The sequence below is a fragment of the Onychostruthus taczanowskii genome, unplaced genomic scaffold (genome assembly GCF_017590055.1).
Source record: "Onychostruthus taczanowskii isolate IOZ18803 unplaced genomic scaffold, ASM1759005v1 scaffold136, whole genome shotgun sequence".
In the NCBI taxonomy this organism is placed as follows: domain Eukaryota; kingdom Metazoa; phylum Chordata; class Aves; order Passeriformes; family Passeridae; genus Onychostruthus; species Onychostruthus taczanowskii.
In genome coordinates, this window is record NW_024498529.1 from 355801 (window position 1) to 377113 (window position 21313).

General features: G+C 44.0%; 2 protein-coding genes across 20 annotated transcripts in view; both read right to left on the minus strand.

Annotated features, from left to right (window-relative positions):
- The window catches only part of PPFIBP1 (PPFIA binding protein 1), a 656824-nt gene that overhangs the window by 348330 nt on the left and 287181 nt on the right, over positions 1-21313 (minus strand). The window lies entirely within an intron of this gene.
- KCNJ8 (potassium inwardly rectifying channel subfamily J member 8) lies at positions 5865-19277 on the minus strand. 3 transcript variants are annotated; one of them, XR_005952108.1, is made up of 4 exons: positions 18866-19244; positions 18207-18652; positions 12594-14717; positions 5865-12352 (listed from the first exon to the last, which is right to left on the minus strand). XR_005952108.1 is itself a non-coding variant. In XM_041397141.1 (4 exons), exons 3-4 carry the CDS (start codon positions 18569-18571, stop codon positions 13817-13819), a joined length of 1266 nt encoding a protein of 421 aa, XP_041253075.1. In that variant the 5' UTR covers positions 18572-18652; positions 18866-18971; positions 19251-19277; the 3' UTR covers positions 5866-13816. The 3 variants fall into 3 exon arrangements, 2 of the variants coding, with proteins under 2 accessions (XP_041253075.1, XP_041253076.1); XM_041397141.1 differs by adding an exon at positions 19251-19277 and having other exon boundaries at positions 5866-14717; positions 18866-18971; XM_041397142.1 differs by having other exon boundaries at positions 5866-14717; positions 18972-19244.

Genomic DNA, 21313 nt, shown 5'->3' on the forward strand with positions numbered 1-21313 from the left:
GTCCCACCAGAGAGAATATGTACTTCTTACAAAAGCCTTCATCTGCTCTGCCTCCTCTTCCAACTAGGCAGCAGTGCAGAAAAGGTCAGGATCCATCTTTTAAAGGCTTTCAGAAGAAATCCATTGGAGACTTCAGAAGAGCAACACACAAGACTTATGTAGGATATCTGTTAATCTTCACTTCTGAAATTGTTCCTTGAGCTACATATACATGTGTTTATGTGGAGACATACACACAGAGTAAAGAATGTTTATTCTGATTTTTCACTCTCCCAAAACGTTGTACTGTGTGGAAGGGAATGAATGCCTGGGGATTTCTAGGCTTTGGTTTCTGGTAAAGCCAGTCTGATAAACTATCTCATTATCTCAATAATGAGAATACATTCCTATTCCTGTAAAATCCTACCCTGTAGTCTATCAGAAAGGTAATGAGGAAAGAAAGGTAATTTTCAAGAACTTCATTTTACTATGCAGAAAAATAATCCAAGTATTATCCTTCTCCCTTAGCATGCTGGCGCTTAGCACTTAGTAAAGAAAGGTTATATCAAAGGAGGACATATATTTTGGCTATTTAGGTGTTTCTCCATTTTTGTGAGAAATCCAGTTTTGACTGATGCATGAGGGACTAGACAGAGCCTCTCTTTCCTGTACTATGGGACATGTTCCATGGGAGAATTCAGCAGAAAACAAATTCCTGTAAATTAAGTTATGACATCCTTATCATGTTTTCCAAGTCTTCTCATATAGCACAGCAATGTATGTCAGAAGGGGATGTGTGCACTGTGGTCTGGTTTTGATGGCAGTGAGATTTTTTTATTGCAGTCCTGGCTCTTCTGTTTCAAATGGCAAAGGGAAAGCCGTACCACCAGGAAAATTATATAAAATACTGTTTGTGGATATTTAATTTCAGGTTTATGAAGTTGGAAAAACCCAAATTCAATCACATGCCAAACTACCACAATTGTTCTGTTACTACTGGGATCTGTTCTTTTTTTTTGTTGTTGTTATGTAAACTGCATGACGGCCTGGCTTTCCAACGGTGGGAAAATCTCCTGCAAAGAAACGAGTCCCTAACTTCCTCTGGGAATGCTCAGTACCCTGGTGATTCTTCTTGCTTGACATTTTGCTTCTCAAGTGACTACTGGACCTTTGCTCAGATGAGATAAGTAATTTTTCTTTCCCTGAAGTACATGTAATTATGTAGTTGTAAGGCTTAAGGCTAAACTGGTTTATGACAGTGGACAGGCAGGGGGTGGTCCTCCCAGAGCTTTTCTGAGCCAGACTGAGCTGGGATGTGTTACTTTTGCCATGTTTTGGTGGCAGGTAGCACAGCAAGCTCAGGAAATCCCTGTTCAGTGGTGGGCCATTGCCCACCCCTGCTCTCATACATTTTCCAACAGCAAATTTGGGGACCAACATGCTTGAATGCAAACTAAGGTTTGTTTCTTATGTTTTTGAGCCAGAAACGAACCCTGCTTATAAAATTAAAACAGATATTTGTTCTATCTCCTGGAAATACAGCAGAGTTAGTGTGAATAAAGGTTGTAAAATGTGATGAGGTTGCATCTGGAAAACTTGAAATCCTCCATAAAACACCAGATTCAGATTATGCTCAGATTATGTCAAACAAATTTTAGCTAACCTGAACCTCTTCTTTGCACCTGATAGTGTTTTCAGATAGGAGCTGCTCACATTCACAGCATTTGAAAGGCACTTTGCAGGCTCACAGGAAGGACAAATCTAATAAATGCACACAAGTAATCTAAACAGTCTACTTAAATTTATTTTCACTGTACAGTGTTTGGATCTGGCATTTCAAACAGCACCAGTCTACCCTGCAGTGTCTGGAAGTCTGTCTCCAAAAGGAGACAATTCTCTCAAAACCAATACTGAATAGTGAGATATTATGTTAGGGAACACCAAATCTTGTTTTCTTACTGGATTACTGATGTATCTTTTTTTCATTATTAAGTGAGGTTCCGTTGCTACATAATCTTCTTCTCCTTTTTTTTTTTTTTTTTGCCAGAAAACCTATGGAAGAAAAGTAGCCTGCTGCCATATGGAAAGCATACGAGCTTTAAGGTTCCAAGCTAGAACCTTACTGCTGTTTCCTTTTCCATCAGAGGTTGCACTGAAATGTCTAAACAAAGATATTTGTGTTTGTATGAAAGTTTAGGATTAAAGATCTCCCTGGAAGGCACATACCCACGCTGCCTGGGAAGAGCTGCTTCAGGATTAGGAAAATTCTCCTGCTAGACAGATTTATGCTCTGCAGATCCTTCCACTTTTCCCTTTGAATGCTCTTCCTGCTGGGACTCTTTTAAGCAGATATTTAACTGTAGGATCCTTAAGAATTCTCCTGATTTGGAGGGGGCTTCACACAAGTGTATAGGGATTGCTGAAGTGTTTAGGATTTCAGAGGTGCTCAGGTATTTTACAGAATCACAGAATGGAATGCTTTGGGTTAGAAGAGACTCAAAGCTCATCCAGTTCCATACCCCTTCCACTAGACCAGGTTACTGAGATTCCCATCCAGCCTGGCCTTGAACACTTTTTATCTCAATAAGTAACAGCATCCCCAGTGTTTTAATTTTGTTCTATTTATTCGTATTAGCAGAACTCTGCAATTCACAATTTATTAGGTACCTATGTCTTAGCAACTGATTCCCAAAACAACAGCTGGAATCCAGCACTCAAAGATCTCCCCTTCAGAAGCCTTTGATCTGAAATAAACCAAAACCACATTTACTTCACCAGAAAGAATAGTACATCTACTAAGAAATGTTTTTTAAACTGTGACCAGCTGACATTCACTTCTGCTTTCCTTAAAACTGTCCATCCCTTGACTTCTTCAGAGCATTCCCACATTAGCCTGGTTCCCTAGAGAAGCTGTCTCCTCTTCCCTTGGATGACAAATTTCTTCAAGTCTGCTGTCTCTGATATCCCTGTTTTCTATCTTGCCTGGTCATTGTCTCACTATAATACTCCATGTGTGCTGGAGATGGCTTGTCCTACCATTCCTGGGGTTTATTCTTCCTTTTGCCCAGCAGCCCTTTGTTGAACTGGTTCACTGGAATGGCCCAGCCAAATTGTTTCAGCATTCACACTCCTCTGTTTACCACAGAGAATCCATGTTGTCAGTGCTCAGAGTGTGAGCAAGACCCTCACATGCCATAATCAGTGGCTTAGCAGGAGGAAAAGCAAAAGCCAAGTAATGGAAGCAGGAATCTGGTTTGCCTCTGACAGCCCCTTGAACTGTGCTCTGGCAGCTCCAAGTGAGCCTTCCCTGGGGGCACATCAGGCACATGTGCTTTGCAGAGCAACAGGATCCAGTGCTGATTCTTGCCGCTGCTGCTGGGAGTTCACATGGTCACAGCGTTTTGACCCAGCTGGGAGCGAGTCCCTGCCTGGCTGAAGGGGCTGCACGTAGCTCTGTACTGGCTGCTGATTTCCATGACCAAATTCCATGTCCTGCACGGCATGTGCATCTCCCCTGTGGCATCATCCATGGCGGGGGAGTTCCCCAGGGACACAAATGGGTGCTGAGAATAAATGCTACACTTTTAAAAGCTTGCATCTCTGAGGGAAACCATTTAGCAAGCTCTCTGTGTCATTGCTAATGAACATTTCACCCCTTAAAAGGTATTTTTACCTTCTTCTGTGTGCATGGTGCTGATGGGTCCGTATTTGTGGCAATTTTACCAAGCTGAAATGACTGTTGATGATTTCAGGTACCAAATTATTGTGGGCAATTTTTTCAAAGGGAGGTCTGGAATCTGTTGCTACTAAGGAAACCTCTCCCCTTTTCACAATAGGAACAAAACATAACAAACTTTGGATGTATATTTGCACACAAACATTTGTACATGCACACATTTTTCCTCTGCAGTTTATTTCCCCAGTGTCATATCCCAAATGACATTCCCAAAGTGCCCATATGAAATGCCTGGAAATCCTAATGACGGTAAGAGTTCCCAGCCTTTCTCCACCACTGCATGCAAATGAAAGTCAAGTTGAAAATTGCCGAGAGGAAAGTGACCATGAGAAACTCACTGAGACACTTGACAGAAATCTAAACCAACACATTGGAAAGAGTTACAAACAAAAACCGGTCTCAAAACCAGTGCTCCTCCTGTGACATCACGTCATATTAATCACTGCTAGGTTGACCTAATAAGGATTAAAATTCCCACTTCAGAGCCTGCTCTCCCAAACCAAAAAAAATGCATTTTCTGCTGTGTCGGACCTTCCTTAATATCTTCCAGACGAGACGGAGCTGGAAGTTTTGCTCAGATGTCAGTGTAGTTAGCTGAGGCCCAGGGTGACAGAGAAGTCCATCTTTTCTCTCTAAAGGGTCTTTTCTCTCTAAAGCACAATGGAGTCTCTGAGAATAAGGATTCATTATATATATATATAATGGAATCTTTTGGCTGGAAAACCAAAGTAAAAATAACTTGGAGAATCTCTCTTGTCAAATCTGGCAGTGCTTCTTTAAATATATAAATGCATGTATATATATATATATATATATATATATATGACGTTAAACAAGCTTTTCTCCTATGATTTAATAATGTGCCCAAGGAAAACTTAAGTTGAAGGATTTTACTGATGAATTAATAGTTCTGTGCTTGAAGTGGAATAGGAAAGAATGTGTTGATGTACACAGATGCATAGTTTTGGAAAGACTAAGGAGTTATCACCACTTGCTGGCTGAGTGATCTGCAGTGGATTGCAAACACTGTGCAAGGTGTGACTACATAATTAAAATTATATTTTTGTTTTGTGGACACCACTAAGAGCCTCTCAGTGAGTAAGTGCTCAGATGTTGGCATCTGAAATTACAAAGATATGATTGATTACATATTTCCATGCTAAATTATTGTGCTTGTATGTGTCTTGTGCATAATTTCAGATTGAACATCGTCACCTGTAAAGTCTCTGGCACCTCTGTTTGGAAGACTGTTCTGAAGACTGTTCCACCTACCATTCAGTACATGGTGAAGAAATCTTTATTTCAGTCTCCTGAACTTCTTATTTCTCTGGTTTTATGCCTTTCCTCTAGTAATTGATATGACTGAATTAGGACTCATTGCCTGCTGCTTTTTATCTTTAACCAGAGTATTGAATTGATATTTGAACAGATTATTGTCCCTTAAGGAAAACACTCATGAATGATAACAACATATTTGCTGCTAATATAAACTGAAGGATAGTCACATCTTTAAAATTAGGTTAAATTTAATATTTTATGGAGCACATTCAGTCTTGCATTCCATTTTTCATGTGGATGTTGACAGTATAAAGAAGCTGACTATAAGGAAAGCTTCAGTCCAGAAATTTTATTACTCTCTTAATTTAACACAAAATATTTAAAGAATTGTAAGACTCTGTCTGAAGTTTCTCTCATCTGCCTCACGATCGTTGTGAAAAGGACAGAAACTGGGACCACCGAAAAGTCCCTGGTTGGAATTCGAGCTTTGCTTGAATTGGTTGCCCACCAAGATCCTGAGGCCTGAACAGAGCCTCTGGCTTGCCAAGCTATTGTTTGCAGGTGTGTTTGCTGCCATGGACCACTAAACCTAATGAAAAGGAGAAGGGGCACCGTGTCCTTCTTCGCCTGCACCCATTTTGCAACAACAGCCCTGGAATTTCCCCACCTCTTGGCTTGGCTGGACTTTTCTGGGGTAACTTTTGGTGGTCCCCACAGAAGACCCTTCATCTGTTCTGCCACATCTGTGATGGACAGACTGAGATGGGAGAAGCCTCTCCCTTAAGGACTCAGACATGAAACCCCTATATGGAGGAGCCCCCTCTCCTCCCAAGGACCGTTTTGCCACCACTGTGATGGACAGACTGAGATGGGAGAAGCCTCTCCCTTAAGGACTCAGACATGAAACCCCTATATGGAGGAGCCCCCTCTCCTCCCAAGGACCGAGACTGAAACCCCTGACACAGGGGAGGTGTGTGGGGGACGCAAGCTGACCAAAGCGAGATGTTTGCTTGCAGATGTGACCATTGGACCGAGAAGACAATGGTCCTCACCTACTGCTGAGAATATAGACTATTTTTACCCTTCTTCAATGCCTTCTTTTTTTTTTCCCTTTTCCATCAGCAATTACAATTGACTATTCTTTATTACATTTGATTCCATTTCAAGACTTGTCCCCTTCCCCCACCAAAAAGGACTATAATAGAAGCTTGAGTTGACCAGTATCTCTGACATCTCCCCTGCCATGACCAGGCAAACTCAGTTGACTGAAGACTTTGAAGGACTTCGTCTATCTATGTTTGGTAGCTATCTATATACCTTCCTTTCTCTTCCTCTCTTTTTCCTATTCTTCCCTTTTTCCCCAGTTCCTCCTAATGCATTTTGCTGTGGTCATTCAATAAAGGTGCATTTGGTTTTGATTATTACTGCAAATCCCCTTGCCATGTTGGTTTTTTGCACTCTGAGATCAATTAACGAACCATCATGAAACCCATTTGTAAGGACGGATCGTGACAAGAATGCACTGAGATTTTGTATATGGAAAAAATAGCACATGCCAAACAATTTAATCTGATCAGCCAAGAATAGTATCTGTTTATAATATGATTTAAAACACCAGCTAAGGCTGAGCAGACAACATTTATTAGTACTTGATATATTTTTGAAAAGCTGTGAGATGGAAAGCTGACCACCCAAGGGGAAAACAATTGTCACTTGTTCTCACTCAAACTCAGCAGAGTTTCTTTCAATGTTTGTTGCAACCCTTCAGTTTTGCTTCATGTCCTGCCCTTGACTGAATTTGGAAACCGTGACAGTCAACAGAAGCAGCCCCTTTCTGACAGACCAATCCAGATCACCCAGAATGAAAGACCTAATATACCTAATATAACACCCTGAAGGATAACAAGGCTGGGCCATTGGAGGATGCAATCAATTTTCATGGCTATTGTGATATCAAAAGAAAAAAAGCACTTGAGGAAAGCGATGATGTTCCCTGGATGAGGAAGATGCTGAGCCCCAAACCACAACAGCCTTTTGGAGTCACTCCAGTGCCATTCCTCAGTTTTATGGTCTTTATAATAGACCTCAGACCATAAAATCAAGAAATATAATTTCACTTTGGCCCACACAGAAGCTGGCTTTCTCATCCTTGCTACTAAGCAACAGCAGGAATCCAAGTAAAATCCTGTAACAATGAGATACCCTAATTTTTACAAATTGTCCCTAGGGACATTTGTCAATGCTGTTTGAAGAATCCATAATTAGCACTGAAATGCATTTCTCAAAATAAATCAACCATTTGGGGATGCCTAACTCTGCTGGGGTTTCTGTTCCCCCATGTTTGTTTGTTTTCTCTGTGGGAGATTAATTTAAGACTCAGAGGAAAGCTTTCTCTTCACCAAAATTCATTAAACTCTCCCTATCCATAAATTTGGAGTGCAGCAGGGACCATTAGATCATCACATCTGACATACTGAGCAATACAGGCCATGACATCATGCACAGCTACCCCTGCACTGGGCCCAGAAAAGTGTGTAGAGATTAACAAGTATCCTCCAGAAAATTACAGTATGTTTGTGCTGGGAGTGATGTCTTCAGATAGATCAACCCTTTCTCACGGTACAAAACAAAGGTGCTAAACTTCTGTTAAAGATGAAGAAGGAATCCAACATGGATTTTTTTTTTAGTTTTTAATAAGCTAAAGGTTAAAATAATTGGCAGCAATAACTAAAGTATAGACTACATTTTCCTTGAATGGATGTTTTTTTCTTCCTTGCATTGAAGTGTGTCTTGATGATCCTAGAACACTCCTTTCACTGCTAGCTAATAGCATATCAGTGTTCTGAGAGTTCTCAGCCAGAAACCCCCTGAATACTTTCTATTTTTAAATATTTATTTTAATCCATGCCCTTGGTGATGTGTCCTGACTGTGAGTGCCTCAATCCTAGTGGCTGTTTCTCTTGGACACTGATCTTGTCTCTGCAGGCTAAATTTCTCTTCAGCATCCAATAAGGGAATATGGGAACGTATTTTATCTTTACTGTCCAGTTATCACATGAGAAATCTCTTTCTTTCTTTCTTTTTTTTTTTTTTTTTTTTTTATGTTCAAAGAATCCTTAAGGGAAAATAGAAAACACAATTCGGAGAGATAGGGCGGAGAAGCATTATTAATATGCTAAGGGTATTAGAAAATTCCTGTCTATCATCTTAGATTAGTCTGGATGTCATGTAAACACCAATATAGGGAAAAAAATATTTTAATATAAGCATGTGGGGGAGAAAAAGTTAACTCTCACCTGGCTATTCAAGCAACCCCTACCAGTGTTTTGAAAACAGCAGGCCCAGAGATTATATTTTGTGAAAATAATGAAAGCTTTGTTCCTTTCATCATATAATATCTAATGGTTTTTCTCCTGTCAAAGCTTCTTTCTGGTCTTGGACTAACTACTTTTGCAGCTTGCAACAAAAAACATTTGCTAATAATAACCACTGGAGTGCTTGGAAACTGGTTGCACAAAATGTCCTCAGTCTCTAGTTTGTGAAGAAAAAAAAAGATGTGGATACTCAACCATCTTTTTTGTTTTCAATCAGAAAAAATAGTGTGTCCATTCTGCTATCCAGACTGCAAAGTAAAAGCATGATTCCCAAACTTTTTATAAAGTGTAAATAAAGGCTCAGACTTCTATGAAATTAATTCACAATGCCTGTGAGGCAAAACCTCTGAAATGACCCTTTGGCCTGGAGTGACACATGGCTTTAGGGCAAAGGGCTATGGCACACATGAGGTGTTAAGTAAATCTGAATATTCCTCTGGCTCTCACTTTACAATGTCCTGAGCACCCCAGAAAGCCCAGAAGGAAGTGTAACCCTTCTATGTAAAGAGGCCAGGGCAGATCACTGTGAGACAACGTGCTCATGAAGACATGCTCAAGGGGCAGAACTGTTTTACAAGGCCAGAATTGTTTTACAGGGCCAGAGTAATGCCACGGGTAGCAGAAAGATTCAAAGTGTGGCTTGCAGCGGGGCCTTGCCAGTGCTGAGCTCCAGCTTCTGTCCCTGGCTTGCACCAGATTTTGCAAAAGAGAGCGCAAGAAGTCCTGAGGATGACAGCCATAGAATCAGCTGCCAACAGGGAAAGTTTTCTCCAAATCCTATTACTCACATCTTGGCTTCAACCCTGGAGCATTAATCTTTATATCCCCTGTAAGCACTGTCTGTGTTTGTTTGCTCTGCGTCCCCACCACGGTAACTCTGAACTTTCTGGGTGTCCCAAACAAGGACAAAGGCTCTCAGTGCCATTTTTCTGTTTAAAACAGAGAATCTCCTTAGAAGAAAGCTAGGAAGAAAAAATAAAGTGTAATCCCAGACATCATGCCTGTCCTGGAAGGACTTTATAATTACTTTTCTAAACTTAGAAAACAGTTTTGCTCTTCTGGTAGGATCCACAAAGAGCCAAAGCATATTAATTCCACACAATAAGTGATGCCAAGTAAGTTCTAGTTACACCATGTTGCAGAGGGATGGGAATGGTAGGAACACAAATAAGTGTGAAGGGAGGATGTTGATACCTTATTGAATCTAATTTACTAAATCCTTATCAATGAGATGGACAGTTAACTGCTAACATGAACTGTCAGCACTATTTGGTAGAAATCTCACTGTCATCCTTAATTTGTCAAGCTGTATTATAAACAGAAGGCTTCAAATTTAAAATAAAACCCCTTTCTGATAAAGTTGCCAGGGAGAAAAAATAATTAAATGTATTGAGCTGTGGTGCTGCCAGCTGATCCCCTCCCAGCGGGCATAGCTGGGTCTGAAAGCACATGCAATGATATCGCAAAGCTGGGTCTGAACTCTGTCCTTTCAACCAGGGAAGAAGCTCCTAGGCCAAAGACCTCTCTCCTGCTCTCCACCACTGGCTGCCTCTGTCCCGGACCTCTTCCAGGACTGCAAATCTTGCTCAAAAAAGGGGCTTTGCACAAAAGGATTTACTGCACAGAGCAGGAGCACAGCACATATGAACATGACATTCATGGCACAAAGCTCTGCCTTGTTTTCTGTTCAGCATCTTGGTATATAACTGAGGTGTCTTAGTTGTGGTAGTTTCTGGGATCCCCAGGACAAAGGAGGAATGATTGAATCTGACTGCATTTTCTTAGAAGGCTAATTTATTATATTATGATATTGTATTATATTATATTAAAGAATGTTCTACTAAACTATACTAAAGATAGAGAAAGGATACAGACAGAAGGCTTAACAAGAATGTTAAAGAAAACTCATGACTGACTCCTCAGAGTCTGACACAGCTGGACAGTGATTGGTTATTAAGTAAAAACAATTCACATGAAACTAATCAAACAACCACCTGTTGGACAATTTCCAGACCACATTCTAAAGCCGCAAAACAGAGAGAAGCAACCAGATATTATTTTCATTCCTCTCCAAGGCCTCTCAGCTTCCCAGGAGAAGAAATCCTGGAGAAGAGATTTTTCAGAAAATGTCATGGTGACACTTAGTGTTACCTCAAAATACCAATACCCCTGCAGTAGTGTTCCAAGAAATAGAGTGTATTAGGTGTGAAGCAGAGAGAGCCATGAAGACGAAATAAAATTTGGAAGGAGAAAATGAGAAAATGGTTTGGGGGGAAAAAAAAAAAAAAAAAAGCTCATTTGAAATACTGAGAGAATAATGAGGTAATATAGGTAACATAAAATTATTATTCAAAAGGACCATGGAAAAGGCTGGGATACAGGAAGGACCAAGAGTATACACAAATGAATGAAGAATACAAAAAGACAAGAAGGAAAGGCATAGGGAAAAATCAGAGATGGAAGAAATCATTATTTGTTGGGGGTTAGGATTTTTCCTTTTGTTTCATTCTCTCATGGAATTTGTCCCATCTGTGGCTAAGAGGCAATAACGACCACTACTTAAGAGAGGCAAAAAAGGTAGGGGAAGCATGCAGCTGGCTATTGTCTTACCTCGGAGGTTTTCTCTTTGCAAGGGCAAAGATACCATGAGATTTTGGCTGGGTGGTGAGGGGCTGGGCTGGGTTCCTCTCACTCTTGGTATCGGAGTAGGCACAGCCGGTCTGCAGTCACTGCCCAGAGGATTCGCTGCCATGAAGGAGCTTTTGTCCTTCCATTGCGTCTCCTACTGTGAGTGAGCCTTTGCTCGTAAGAGCAGCTGTTGGACTGGGACATTATTATCACCCAATCTGACTGGAAGGGACCCTTACCATCTATTTGGGTGCTTCAGGGGAGAAACCCAGGACCCCAGCCCTCTTCCCCTTCCCGGCTGTGTGCAGCAGCTGCTACAGGAGGAGCCTGGCTGCCACTGCCCTGTCCCACTGCTTTCTCCACTACACTCTAACCCAGCACCCCCTGCCTGCCATGCATCTGCTACAGCTGTGGAGTTTCTGATACATTTCCTTGGCTACTCTGGTGTCTGCTTATCCCTGCTGTCCCAACCACTGCTCTGCGGTTCCTGCTAATGGGTTCCGGCCCATTTTCACCGCCCAGCCCACCCGCCATTATCATGTGAGGGACATATGGCGGAGCTCGCGTCACAGCGCTCCCTGCAGGAATCATCGCGCCTGCCCTGCCCTGCCCAGCCGGGAGCCAACAGCGCCCCTGCTGGCCGTGACTGGAACTGCATGGAAGGGGAAAGTGCTGCATCCAAGAGCAGGCTGCAGATGGGTTCCTGGTTCTGTTTGTGTTGCTGCTGTTGTTGTTTGTTTGTTTGTTTGCCTTGCCATACAGACTAGTAAAGAACTGTTATTCCTTTTCACATATCTTTGCCTGAAAGCCCCTTAATTTCAGAGTTGTAATAATTCAGAGGGAAGGGAGGTCATATTTTTTTCTATTCCCAGGGAGGTTCTCACCTTCCTTGGCAGACACCTGTATTTCAAACCAAGACATTATTATAACTTCTTTAATTATTCTTTTGTATAAAACCTGCTTTTGCACAGCATCTGACTTAACCATGTATCCAACAGAGAGCCTCAGAGAAGTTCACAGTCCTGGAAATGGAGGACAGAGACAAATTGTATGTGCTTCACTCTGACTCTTCTTGGAAGCTGCAGCTGATTATTGTTTGGACACACAAGGGACAGATTAATTTCTCCAGTTGTTCACCATCCACCCTTCCAGGTCATTAATGGGCAGGTCAGGGAATGAATGCTTTCAGCAGAAACTTAAATTTCCTCTGCTGATTCAGATGAAGTCAGAGTTTTCAGTCTGCAGAGCACCTGTTCCAAATGCAGGGAGTCCACACCTCAGAGCGATGTCCCTCCATGCCACCATCCAACACCTCGTGAAGCCTGAAACCATCCATCCAACAACTGCTCATGAGTTCCTTCAAAGAGAATGAGAATTCAGCTTTGACTTTGGACTGTTTCACCATAGAGAAAAAAGCAAACATTTAAATGTTTGAGTGGCTTGGAGGGTCAGAACAAGGATAGTACTTCTCTTGAGCCACAGACATAAGACAATTTCTGCAAGATATCTGAACAGGAACTTGTCCATAGTTATGCTCACACAGGAAAAAAACATGTATCAATTTAGGCTATCAAATGTGACAGAATTAGTTGTCTTACTTTTACATATTCCTGTAGAAAAACTTGTGATGACGTTTTTGGGAAGGCTCCAGGTAAAAAATGCCCATTTTAATTTGAAGAGGAAAGCTTCTTCCCACCAATTCTCAATGCCAGATTATATAAAAACACAGGTGAGGCACTGCTAAAAACCCAGGAATTCAGCAGTAGCATCCAAGTCCTCCTGAAAAGCATTCCGATAGTTTTGAAAATACTATCTCTAACATTATCAGGCTTCCCTCTCATTCTCATTCCCTCTCATTCTCTTTCATGAGTTCCCACTGGCAAAAAATAACCTTCTTCTGGAGGATTCAGACTTAATCCTATGAAAAGTAAGTGAAAAAAATACACATTTCCTTCCATGTATGAATCTGTCAGAGAGAGCAAAACAGGATTTGGTCTTCCATCATGATGAGAATGTTAAAGAGGCATCTGCTTTTTCCAGCTTGAATAATTTCAGTGAAACAGATGCCCAGGTGGCAGCCAGCAGGACTGGGATTTCTCAGCTTGGTCTACAGCTAATCTGTGTGTTGTCCTGCAGCCAAGTATTTCACCCTGAGAAGAAGAGCAGCACTCCATCATTTTGCCGGTTTTCCTGCTTGGAGTGGTACCAGCTTTCCTGTGGGATGGACACATCACTCCACCTGACCTGAATTTGCTCTCAAAATGCCCTTGCCACAAAGCAACAAAAAAGAAAAAGCCTGGGAAACCAAAGGTGAAATGGTGGCCCTTCTCCAGTGAAATCCTTGAGGAATTTAGTTACTCCCTTTAAGAGAACAAGGAATTCACACAAAAAGATCAATATCCAAATGCCATGCACAAAATCCGTGGGAGCCGTTGAATACAGAACTTTTGTGAAGCACTCACTTGCATAGGAAAGCCCCATATTTTATGCCAGCCAGCAGAAGATGAGAAAGAGACCCTTGATAGGAAAAATATGATTAAAAAAATCAGCATGCCATTAAAACAAGTATAAATACACATTATATTACATGAGTGAAGTGTGTTTTCTTTCGTGTACGTGCCATTTTTTATTAATTCATACACTAAGTGCTAAGGTGTTTTCTAATGCCATTAGGTGGTGCTTTCTGTAAGTAATGGAATAAATAGTTCTTGCATGGTTCTCTTCTGCATTGTGTTCTTGCTTTCTTAAGTAAAAGGAAATTGAAGCAAAACACCACAGGTGCCTCCTTCTGAAGCCCAGTGCCCTAGCACAAAGCAGTGCATCACGTTTCTGAGGCACTCTGGCTCCCCTCAGGTGTGATAAACTGCACTTTGGGCACGATGAGCGAGGAGTTGGTTCTCCGCATGGAGTTGCTCCTCCGAATTGAGTTGTTTCTCCTCATGGAGTTACGCTTCCTCAGGGAGTTTTGGTGGGACAGCTCACTCTTCTGCAGGGTCTGGATGAGAATGGATGGCTTCTCATCGAGCTCTCGGGCACTGCACCGTGGCGCAGCCACTTTGACGGTGTTGCCGAACTTGGAGTAGTCGACAGCGTACACGCCTTCCTCCTCAGTGACAATGGGCACAAAGCGGTGACCCCACAGGATCTCCTCTGCCACGTAGGAGGTTCTCGCCTGTGTCGTGATGCCCGTGGTTTCTACGACCCCCTCCAGTATCACTATGAGCTCCAGGTCCTGGAGCGCCAGGTCAGAAGCAGAGATATCATAAAGAGGACTCCTCTTGTCAATGACATGACAAATGATCAAGGGAGCCACCAGGAAAATATTGTTGCTTTCAATGGGGTTATCCACGGGGATATCCACCTGGTGAATGGGTATGATTTCTCCTTCAGGGGTCATGGTCTTCCTCACGACCTGGATTCTCACTGAGGCACTGATGATCATGCTCTTCCTCAGGTCCCCCACCCGGAACATGAAGCAGAGCTTGCCATTGCGGATGGCGATGACTGCCTGCCGGCTGAAGATCAGTGTCTCAGCCCGCCGGTGAGCCTGTGCCGTCTTCATGAATATGCAGCCCAGCATGACGGCGTTGATGATCAGCCCCACAATGTTCTGCAGGATCAGGACCGTGATGGCCAGGGGGCACTCCTCGGTCATCATCCTGCCCCCAAAGCCAATGGTCACCTGGACTTCGATGGAGAAGAGGAAAGCGGAGGTGAAAGACCTGTAGTGGAAGATTGCACCCAGTTAACTCTCAGGACACAGAGCACAGACTGAGAAGCTGTTAACATGTACTTCCAGAAACAACCTTAAGCACCTGTTTTTATGCTCTAGTACACATAAGCCTTCTGTTAACACCAGACAAAGCACTGCATGCTTGGTGGCTCAGATTTGTGTGGTTGGCGTAGTGTCTAATGGTGGCAGGGAAGACCTCAGAGCCTGAGCTCCTCAAAGACCATCTTGGTGACCCTGAGCAGCTCAGGGAATCTCTGTCCAGGAGCACGGGCTGCCCACTGGCTTAGTGAACAGCTCTGGAACAGCTGGGCTTCCCACCTTCTCCATCCCAATGAAGCCCTTGGTGGAGACAGGTGGTTTTGGCAACCATGGGCAATCAGCTAGAACACTGAGATCCTTCCACCAACCTGAGCAGTGATAGGAAACAGGGAAAACTGCAGCACTTCACTCATGCTACCTGAATTGTGACCCAGAATTTCCTGGTGGGGGAAAAGGGGCTTTCCCAAATTCTTGCTCACCTTGTGAGTGAGCAGGATGAGGCTGCAGAGAGAGGCCAGTGGCCCCCAGGTGCCCCCTGCACACCCTGGCAGCAGGACTGTGTTGTGACCCAGGGCTTGTGTTCACCTCACTGCCAGGGCAAGACCAGCTGGAAAATTTCAACACAGAAGTGGGATGTAGAAGTGTGGGTTAGGTTAAATATCCTAAAATGCTATGGTGCTGGACATCAGCAAATGCTGTCCACAAACTTCCCAAAATACATTATTTATAGTAGCCACAAAGTCATATCCCCTGTATATATCAGGGTCCTTAACTTCCTTTTATATTTATTTATTCCTTTATTCCTTCCAGATACATCCTTCCAGTGCAATCCAATAAATCTGATGCATCCCAATGCTTAACAGGGCTATACCAGTGGAAAATATATCCTGCCCATGAAGATGGATCTAAATAATTAGTTGGCTTTGCTTTGCTTTTCAATTAATCTGCTTTAATTTTTTTTTTCTTTTCTAGCCATATTTTCATTGAGGTATCGAAGACACATTCAAATACCATAGGTAATATCAAGGATAATTTTCTATGCAATGAGAAAGTCCACGAGAAAATAACACAGTCTCTGCACAGGTCTCTTTGAAATAACTTTCTTATTTTGCCTTTTCTATTCTTCTTAATCATTAACATATTCCTTTGTATTGAGGGGGTTTATTTTGTATTTCACTCTGAAGAAATCAGGGACAAAGCAGTTACTTAATAAAACCCATGGAATGATTTCTTATAATCATAAATATTCAGTTATATGCAGAATGAAGTTTCTGGATTCAATTTCAGTCAGCTTAATTCAGCTTAAAAATCTGTCCAGAAGTAGTCTGACTTCCCTTAGCAATACCTTTCTTTAAAAAAAAGAGAAAAAAAATCCACCTTTTAAACAGTGGAAGTAAGTGAAAGAGCCAGTTTGGAAAGCATTTTAACCACGTGAAATGGGAGACAGAAAGTGCAAATCACATCGTTCCCAGGTTCTTCCCCTCAGAGCTGTGTAGCAGCTTTCCTTTTTGGATAATATTTGCTGTCTGTGGCAAAGAGATGTGAGGCTTAGAAATTTCTGCAGTACTTCATAAAATGAAAAGGCTGTGCAAGCTCTAGCCACTGGTTAAAATTTCCAAAGCCAGGTTTTCCTGTAAATCGCACCCACGCAAGAAGCTCTCCTGAAATATCTGTGTGCCTAAACCTCAGGGGAGTAGGCTACAAATTTTTTGTCATGATTTTGGCATTCTAATACTAAAGGTGTTTTACACCCAAAAATTCACCATTCTTAAAGATGTCAACAATCACATCATTACTTCATGACTTTGACCAAAGTGGTAGCCAGATTTCCCTAGGAAAGAAAAAGATTTCTCATGGCTTAGACATGGGCACTGGAGCAGCTGTAGCCTGGACACCCCATTAGGGAGGGGTGTGTGTTCTTTGGCATGGGGTAAACCTGAAATTATATTGATTCATTCATTTTGCTTCCTAGCAGACATCCTGGAAGAGCCACAGGCAGCTATGGAGAAGGAACAGGGGCAGAGTCCTGGTGGTGGATGTTCCCAGTGGCATGAAGCCCTTGGCCCCCAGCTCAGGATCTGCGGTGACACAGCAGCCACGCCAAGGGAGCCACCAGCCATGTCCAGGGATGTTCCCCTCAACTGACCCTGGAGAGCTGCAGAGTTGTAGTTGTTCACTAATTCCGGCTGGACAGATCCCACAAATCCCAGAAATGCCGGGGTTAACGTTCTTGTGGGTGCAAGCTGGGTCATGACATCTCACTTCAGAGGAAATTGCTTGTGGCCAGACATTGGAAAAGAAACAAGACAGCAACCCCTGTTCCAATTCCCCCTAACCTGGTGAAAGGTAGCTTGGGAAAATCCCCTCTTCTTTTACCTTGGGAAATCCCCATTTAGCAAAAAAACCTGTCAAAACAGGGAGAATTAAATCTCTGCTACCTCATGAACCAGATACAAAGGCCCTTCAGACTTGGTGAGGTACCTCAAAACTTTGTGAGAGAAAGGAGAAAAGGGAAGTGGATTCATGGTATCTCAGAGCACCTTGCAGCCCCCAAACTCTCACAGCATTGCAATGTGCAGAGGCAGATGATCTGGGACAGACTGGTGGTACAGAAACAGGATTTTTCTTCCAAAAAACTAGTGCTAAAAAAACAGATTTAATTTATGAGATCCTTAAGTTATCTTATGGCTTACCCCACCTCTAATTCACAGTCTTGTCTTCCATGTATGTTTGTGTCAGCTTATCAGTGCCCTGAAAATTGTCATGGCGTTGGGGACAGAAAGTAAAATACTTCAACAGGTGATATTTAATCCAGTCATCACTTAAGCTTTCACTGTCTGACACAAATGCACGGTGTGTAAAGTGTTCCTCTGTCCAACTGCTGGCCTATGGCTTCACCAAGGTATTTTGAAGCCCCGCGTATTTAACGCTCTCAGGAGAGTCATCTTGAAATACACTTAGTTTTGTTCTAAGTGACACATTTCCTGGCACCTCTGACTGGTGCCCTGCCTGACACCCAGGGCTGGTTCCCTGCCTCTCAGGCGCTGCTCTGGAGGGAGCACCTCTGGCCAACGCGGCGCTGGAGATGCTCCCACTGTCGTAGACAACGTTACAATACATATAACACATACCCACTCTTGCAGCAGGCTCTTATCTCGACAGGCAATCGAGTTACCCACAGAGTGTGGAGACACATGAAAAGCAGCAGGTCTCCCTCTCTTTCAGATCCTGTAAGGAATCAAAGACATCTACAGTACAGTATTTTCCAAGCCCGAGAGGCTTGCTGAATTTACGCAATCTAGAGGAAAACACTGCACTTTTCAACTGTCTCAACCAAACCCAACGGTTCATGTAAACTAAAAGCTGCACTTCAGACAACGCCAGGACAGCTGGCAGCTCTGCCCCCGCCCTTCCTTCATCCCACCAAACTCTACTTTACCTGACACACGTCACACATGGCGTCCACTTTGTGCTGTTTGAAGGGCTTTCTGTGCTCGGGTCCATGTCGCCATGGGCGAAGGCCACCAGCCACCACATCATGGCAAAGAGCAGCCAGCTGCACAGGAAGGACATGGTAAAGATGACCAGTGTGTGACGCCACTTCAGGTCCACCAGGGTGGTGAAGATGTCCTGCAGGAATCGCCCCTGCTCGCGGATGTTCTTGTGGGCCAGGTTGCAGGCGCCATTCTTGGCAATGAAGCGGGCTTTGCGCGGGCGGTCGCGGATGCGCGGCTTGCGCAGGTTCTCGGCAGCAATCCGCGCCAGCACATACTCTTCAGGGATGATACTCTTGCGAGCCAACATCTTCCTGCCACCATAGTCCACTGAGCAAGATGCAAAATGGTGTTGGTCCCTCTAGCAAGTATCTGCAGGGCTTGCTTTACCCTGCAAAAAAGAGTGAACCTGGTTAGAATTGTCACCTGTGCAAGAAACTCCTGCCAAACCCCACTACATTAAATGCTGGTTCTACAGTGCCCTCTCTCTCTCAGACCATCATTTTTACATGAGCAGTCGGCATCAGCTCGTAGCAGATATGAAAGATGCTATTTGGAAATTTCTTGCAGGAAGGGAGGCTGCAGAGCAGTCGGTGTAAAGTACCGTGACAGACACCAGCTCCGCTCCTCAGGCTGTTTCTCCGGGAGACAGCAGTGCTCAGATGGGGACCGGAACACGAAGCACTAAGTTATTCGGCATCCTTCAGGACCTGAAGAATCAGACGTCTGTGGTTAGCGGCGACGCGAGGAGAATCCCTCCTTACGGCTGCAGCCCCTCAGCTCATCCAGCAGCCTGTCGGGAGCCCCTGCCTCGTCCCCCTAGAGCATCACAAGAAGGAGCTGAGCTGGAGGTGCGACAGGCGGGGAACGGGACTCCTCGGAGCAAGCGGTCGCATTTTCCCTCGCAGCTCCCCTTCCCTTCCGGGATCAAGCGAGGATACCCTCCCTTTATTCCCAAACTTTGTCCCCAAACGCGTGACAGAACAAACCCATGGAAAGCCCGGCTCCCCGGCAGCTGGCCCGTCCCACCGGGGGAGGGCAGGGCTGCCTGACCCCCCAGCGCCTCGCAGGGTCCCCCCGCCCCCGCCGCCGCCACTCACCGCCGAACGGGGCGGGACGCAGCCGGGCCGGCCGCAGCGGGGCGGGCGGAGAGGGGCTCGGGCTCTGGGCGTTGCGCGGAGAGGCCGGGGCGGGGCTCGGACTGAGGATGCGGGACTCGGGCTGGGGACGCGGAGCGGGGGCGGAGCTCGGGCTCGGGATGCGGCGCCAGGGCTCAAAGCGGCGGTCGGGATGCAGAGCACGGGGGCGCACGCTCCATGCGCTGTGCGGTGCCTGTGGACGATGTATTGAGGGGGTTTTAGGCAGGCTCCAGCCCATTTAACAGCGGGACTAGGTGCTAACGCTGCTGGTCTGTGCTAGTTACACAAAGCTGCCCGCCTGCCTACTTCCCCTGGCAAGCCAAGAGTTGCGCCTTCCTAACTTTATCATCCTTCGAATCTGGCTGAGACGGAGGAAGCGAGGCTTGTGTGTAAGTGTTTGAGGGACCAAGGCCAGAATCTCATAACCTTTGCAGTTTTGGATAAACTTAATTGTTTGTCTCTGCAAGAAAGGAAGGAAAGACATTTCTTTTCATGGGTCACAGCTCTTGTTGAGCAGGGTCAGGCCCGTTGTAAGGTTCCGCTGGGAAATGGGTACTGGCAGATGAGGATTTGTATTTGAGATGGGTGTAGGAAGAATTATGTACAAGGACAACCTCTCCTCCACCTCCCCGGTGAAATCCCTGAAGTTCTTTCTCTTTCCCACTGGTTGAGGTTAATAATTTTGGCCCTTGTGTTTAATGGAAAATTGCATTCTTGGAAATTGCAGCTTTTTTTTTTTTTTCCTTTTTTTTTTTCCCTTTTTTTTTTTTTTTTCGCTGAAGTCTTAGGGTTTGTAGTGGGGAGAATAAACAGTACATCAACTTTATGAAAATATCTAAATTCAGATTTTAATGAAGGAAAGTGCAGCAATTGTGTCAGATTAATTCCCTTGTATCCAAGGAGTGTGAGGGAGAGAGTGTGTGTGTGCGGTAGGGAGGTTCCAAACTTTTCTGTGTATCACTCAAGTGAATCATCTCTAGGGTATAAAATTTCTACAGAACAAAATGCCTCACTCCTCTCTGTAAGCTAGGGAAAAGCTTGATAGGCCTGATGCAGTCCGGAAGGTTTTAAGCATACTCAGGCTTGGAAAAACTGAGAAGGCACATTTGACAGGCAGTGTAATCCTCAGCTTGAAGATATCCACCCTGCTGAACACATGCACATGCTTAACTTTAAATAGATGAGTGGTTCCTGGAAACTTCTCCAGCACTGGCCTTTGCTAATACCACATACCCAGTAGCCAGAGGAGAGACAGACACAAAGCCCCAGTCATATTAGGCAATTAGCTAAATATTTATGCATGAAATTAACTTTAGGCAGATGGGAAGCTGAAAAATCAGGGTCTAAGCCAAGTGCCTTTAGATTCTAGCCAGCCTCTGAGTACAAACACATAAAATCACTTGGGTGGGTATCTGCAGGGTCAGCATTGTTGGTGTGTGGCACTTCATGGGCCGGGCTTGGAGAACTTGGGAAATTATCCTTCTGCAAATGAGGTGGCAGAGGCAGCTCTAGAGGGGCTGACTCATTTGTTTCATACAGCCCCAAAAGTGCATCTTACTTTGATGTAACTATTGGAAAGAACTGATTTAATATCAGTTCCCTTTACCTTATTCTCTTCCTCTGCCCTTGTCCCATTTCGCTCCATGGTTAGTGAAGTATTTGTTCTGTTCTAGGGCTAGAAACAAGATTGGTGTTCTCCAGTACAGCTGCTAGGTGCAACTCAAAAAATAACTGTCTGGGAACTGCATGGAACACTTCCCACCCCTCACTTCTTCATGAAATCCTTGAATTGTATGACATTGCTTCTGACACAAATTAGCTCATGCCACATGCCCAATTGCACAGTTTCCTCTGAAGTTCTTGAAATCCACATCTTTATAATTGAGGACACAGAAACACCAAGAAATGTTTTA

Excerpts from the sequence above, each read along its gene's own strand:
- KCNJ8 (XM_041397141.1), bottom strand. The coding sequence starts at position 18,571 with ATGTTGGCTCGCAAGAGTATCATCCCTGAAGAGTATGTGCTGGCGCGG. Across the intron at positions 14,718-18,206 it reads CCATGTGTGACGTGTGTCAG|GTCTTTCACCTCCGCTTTCC; the intron begins GTAAAGTAGAGT and ends CTTCCACTACAG.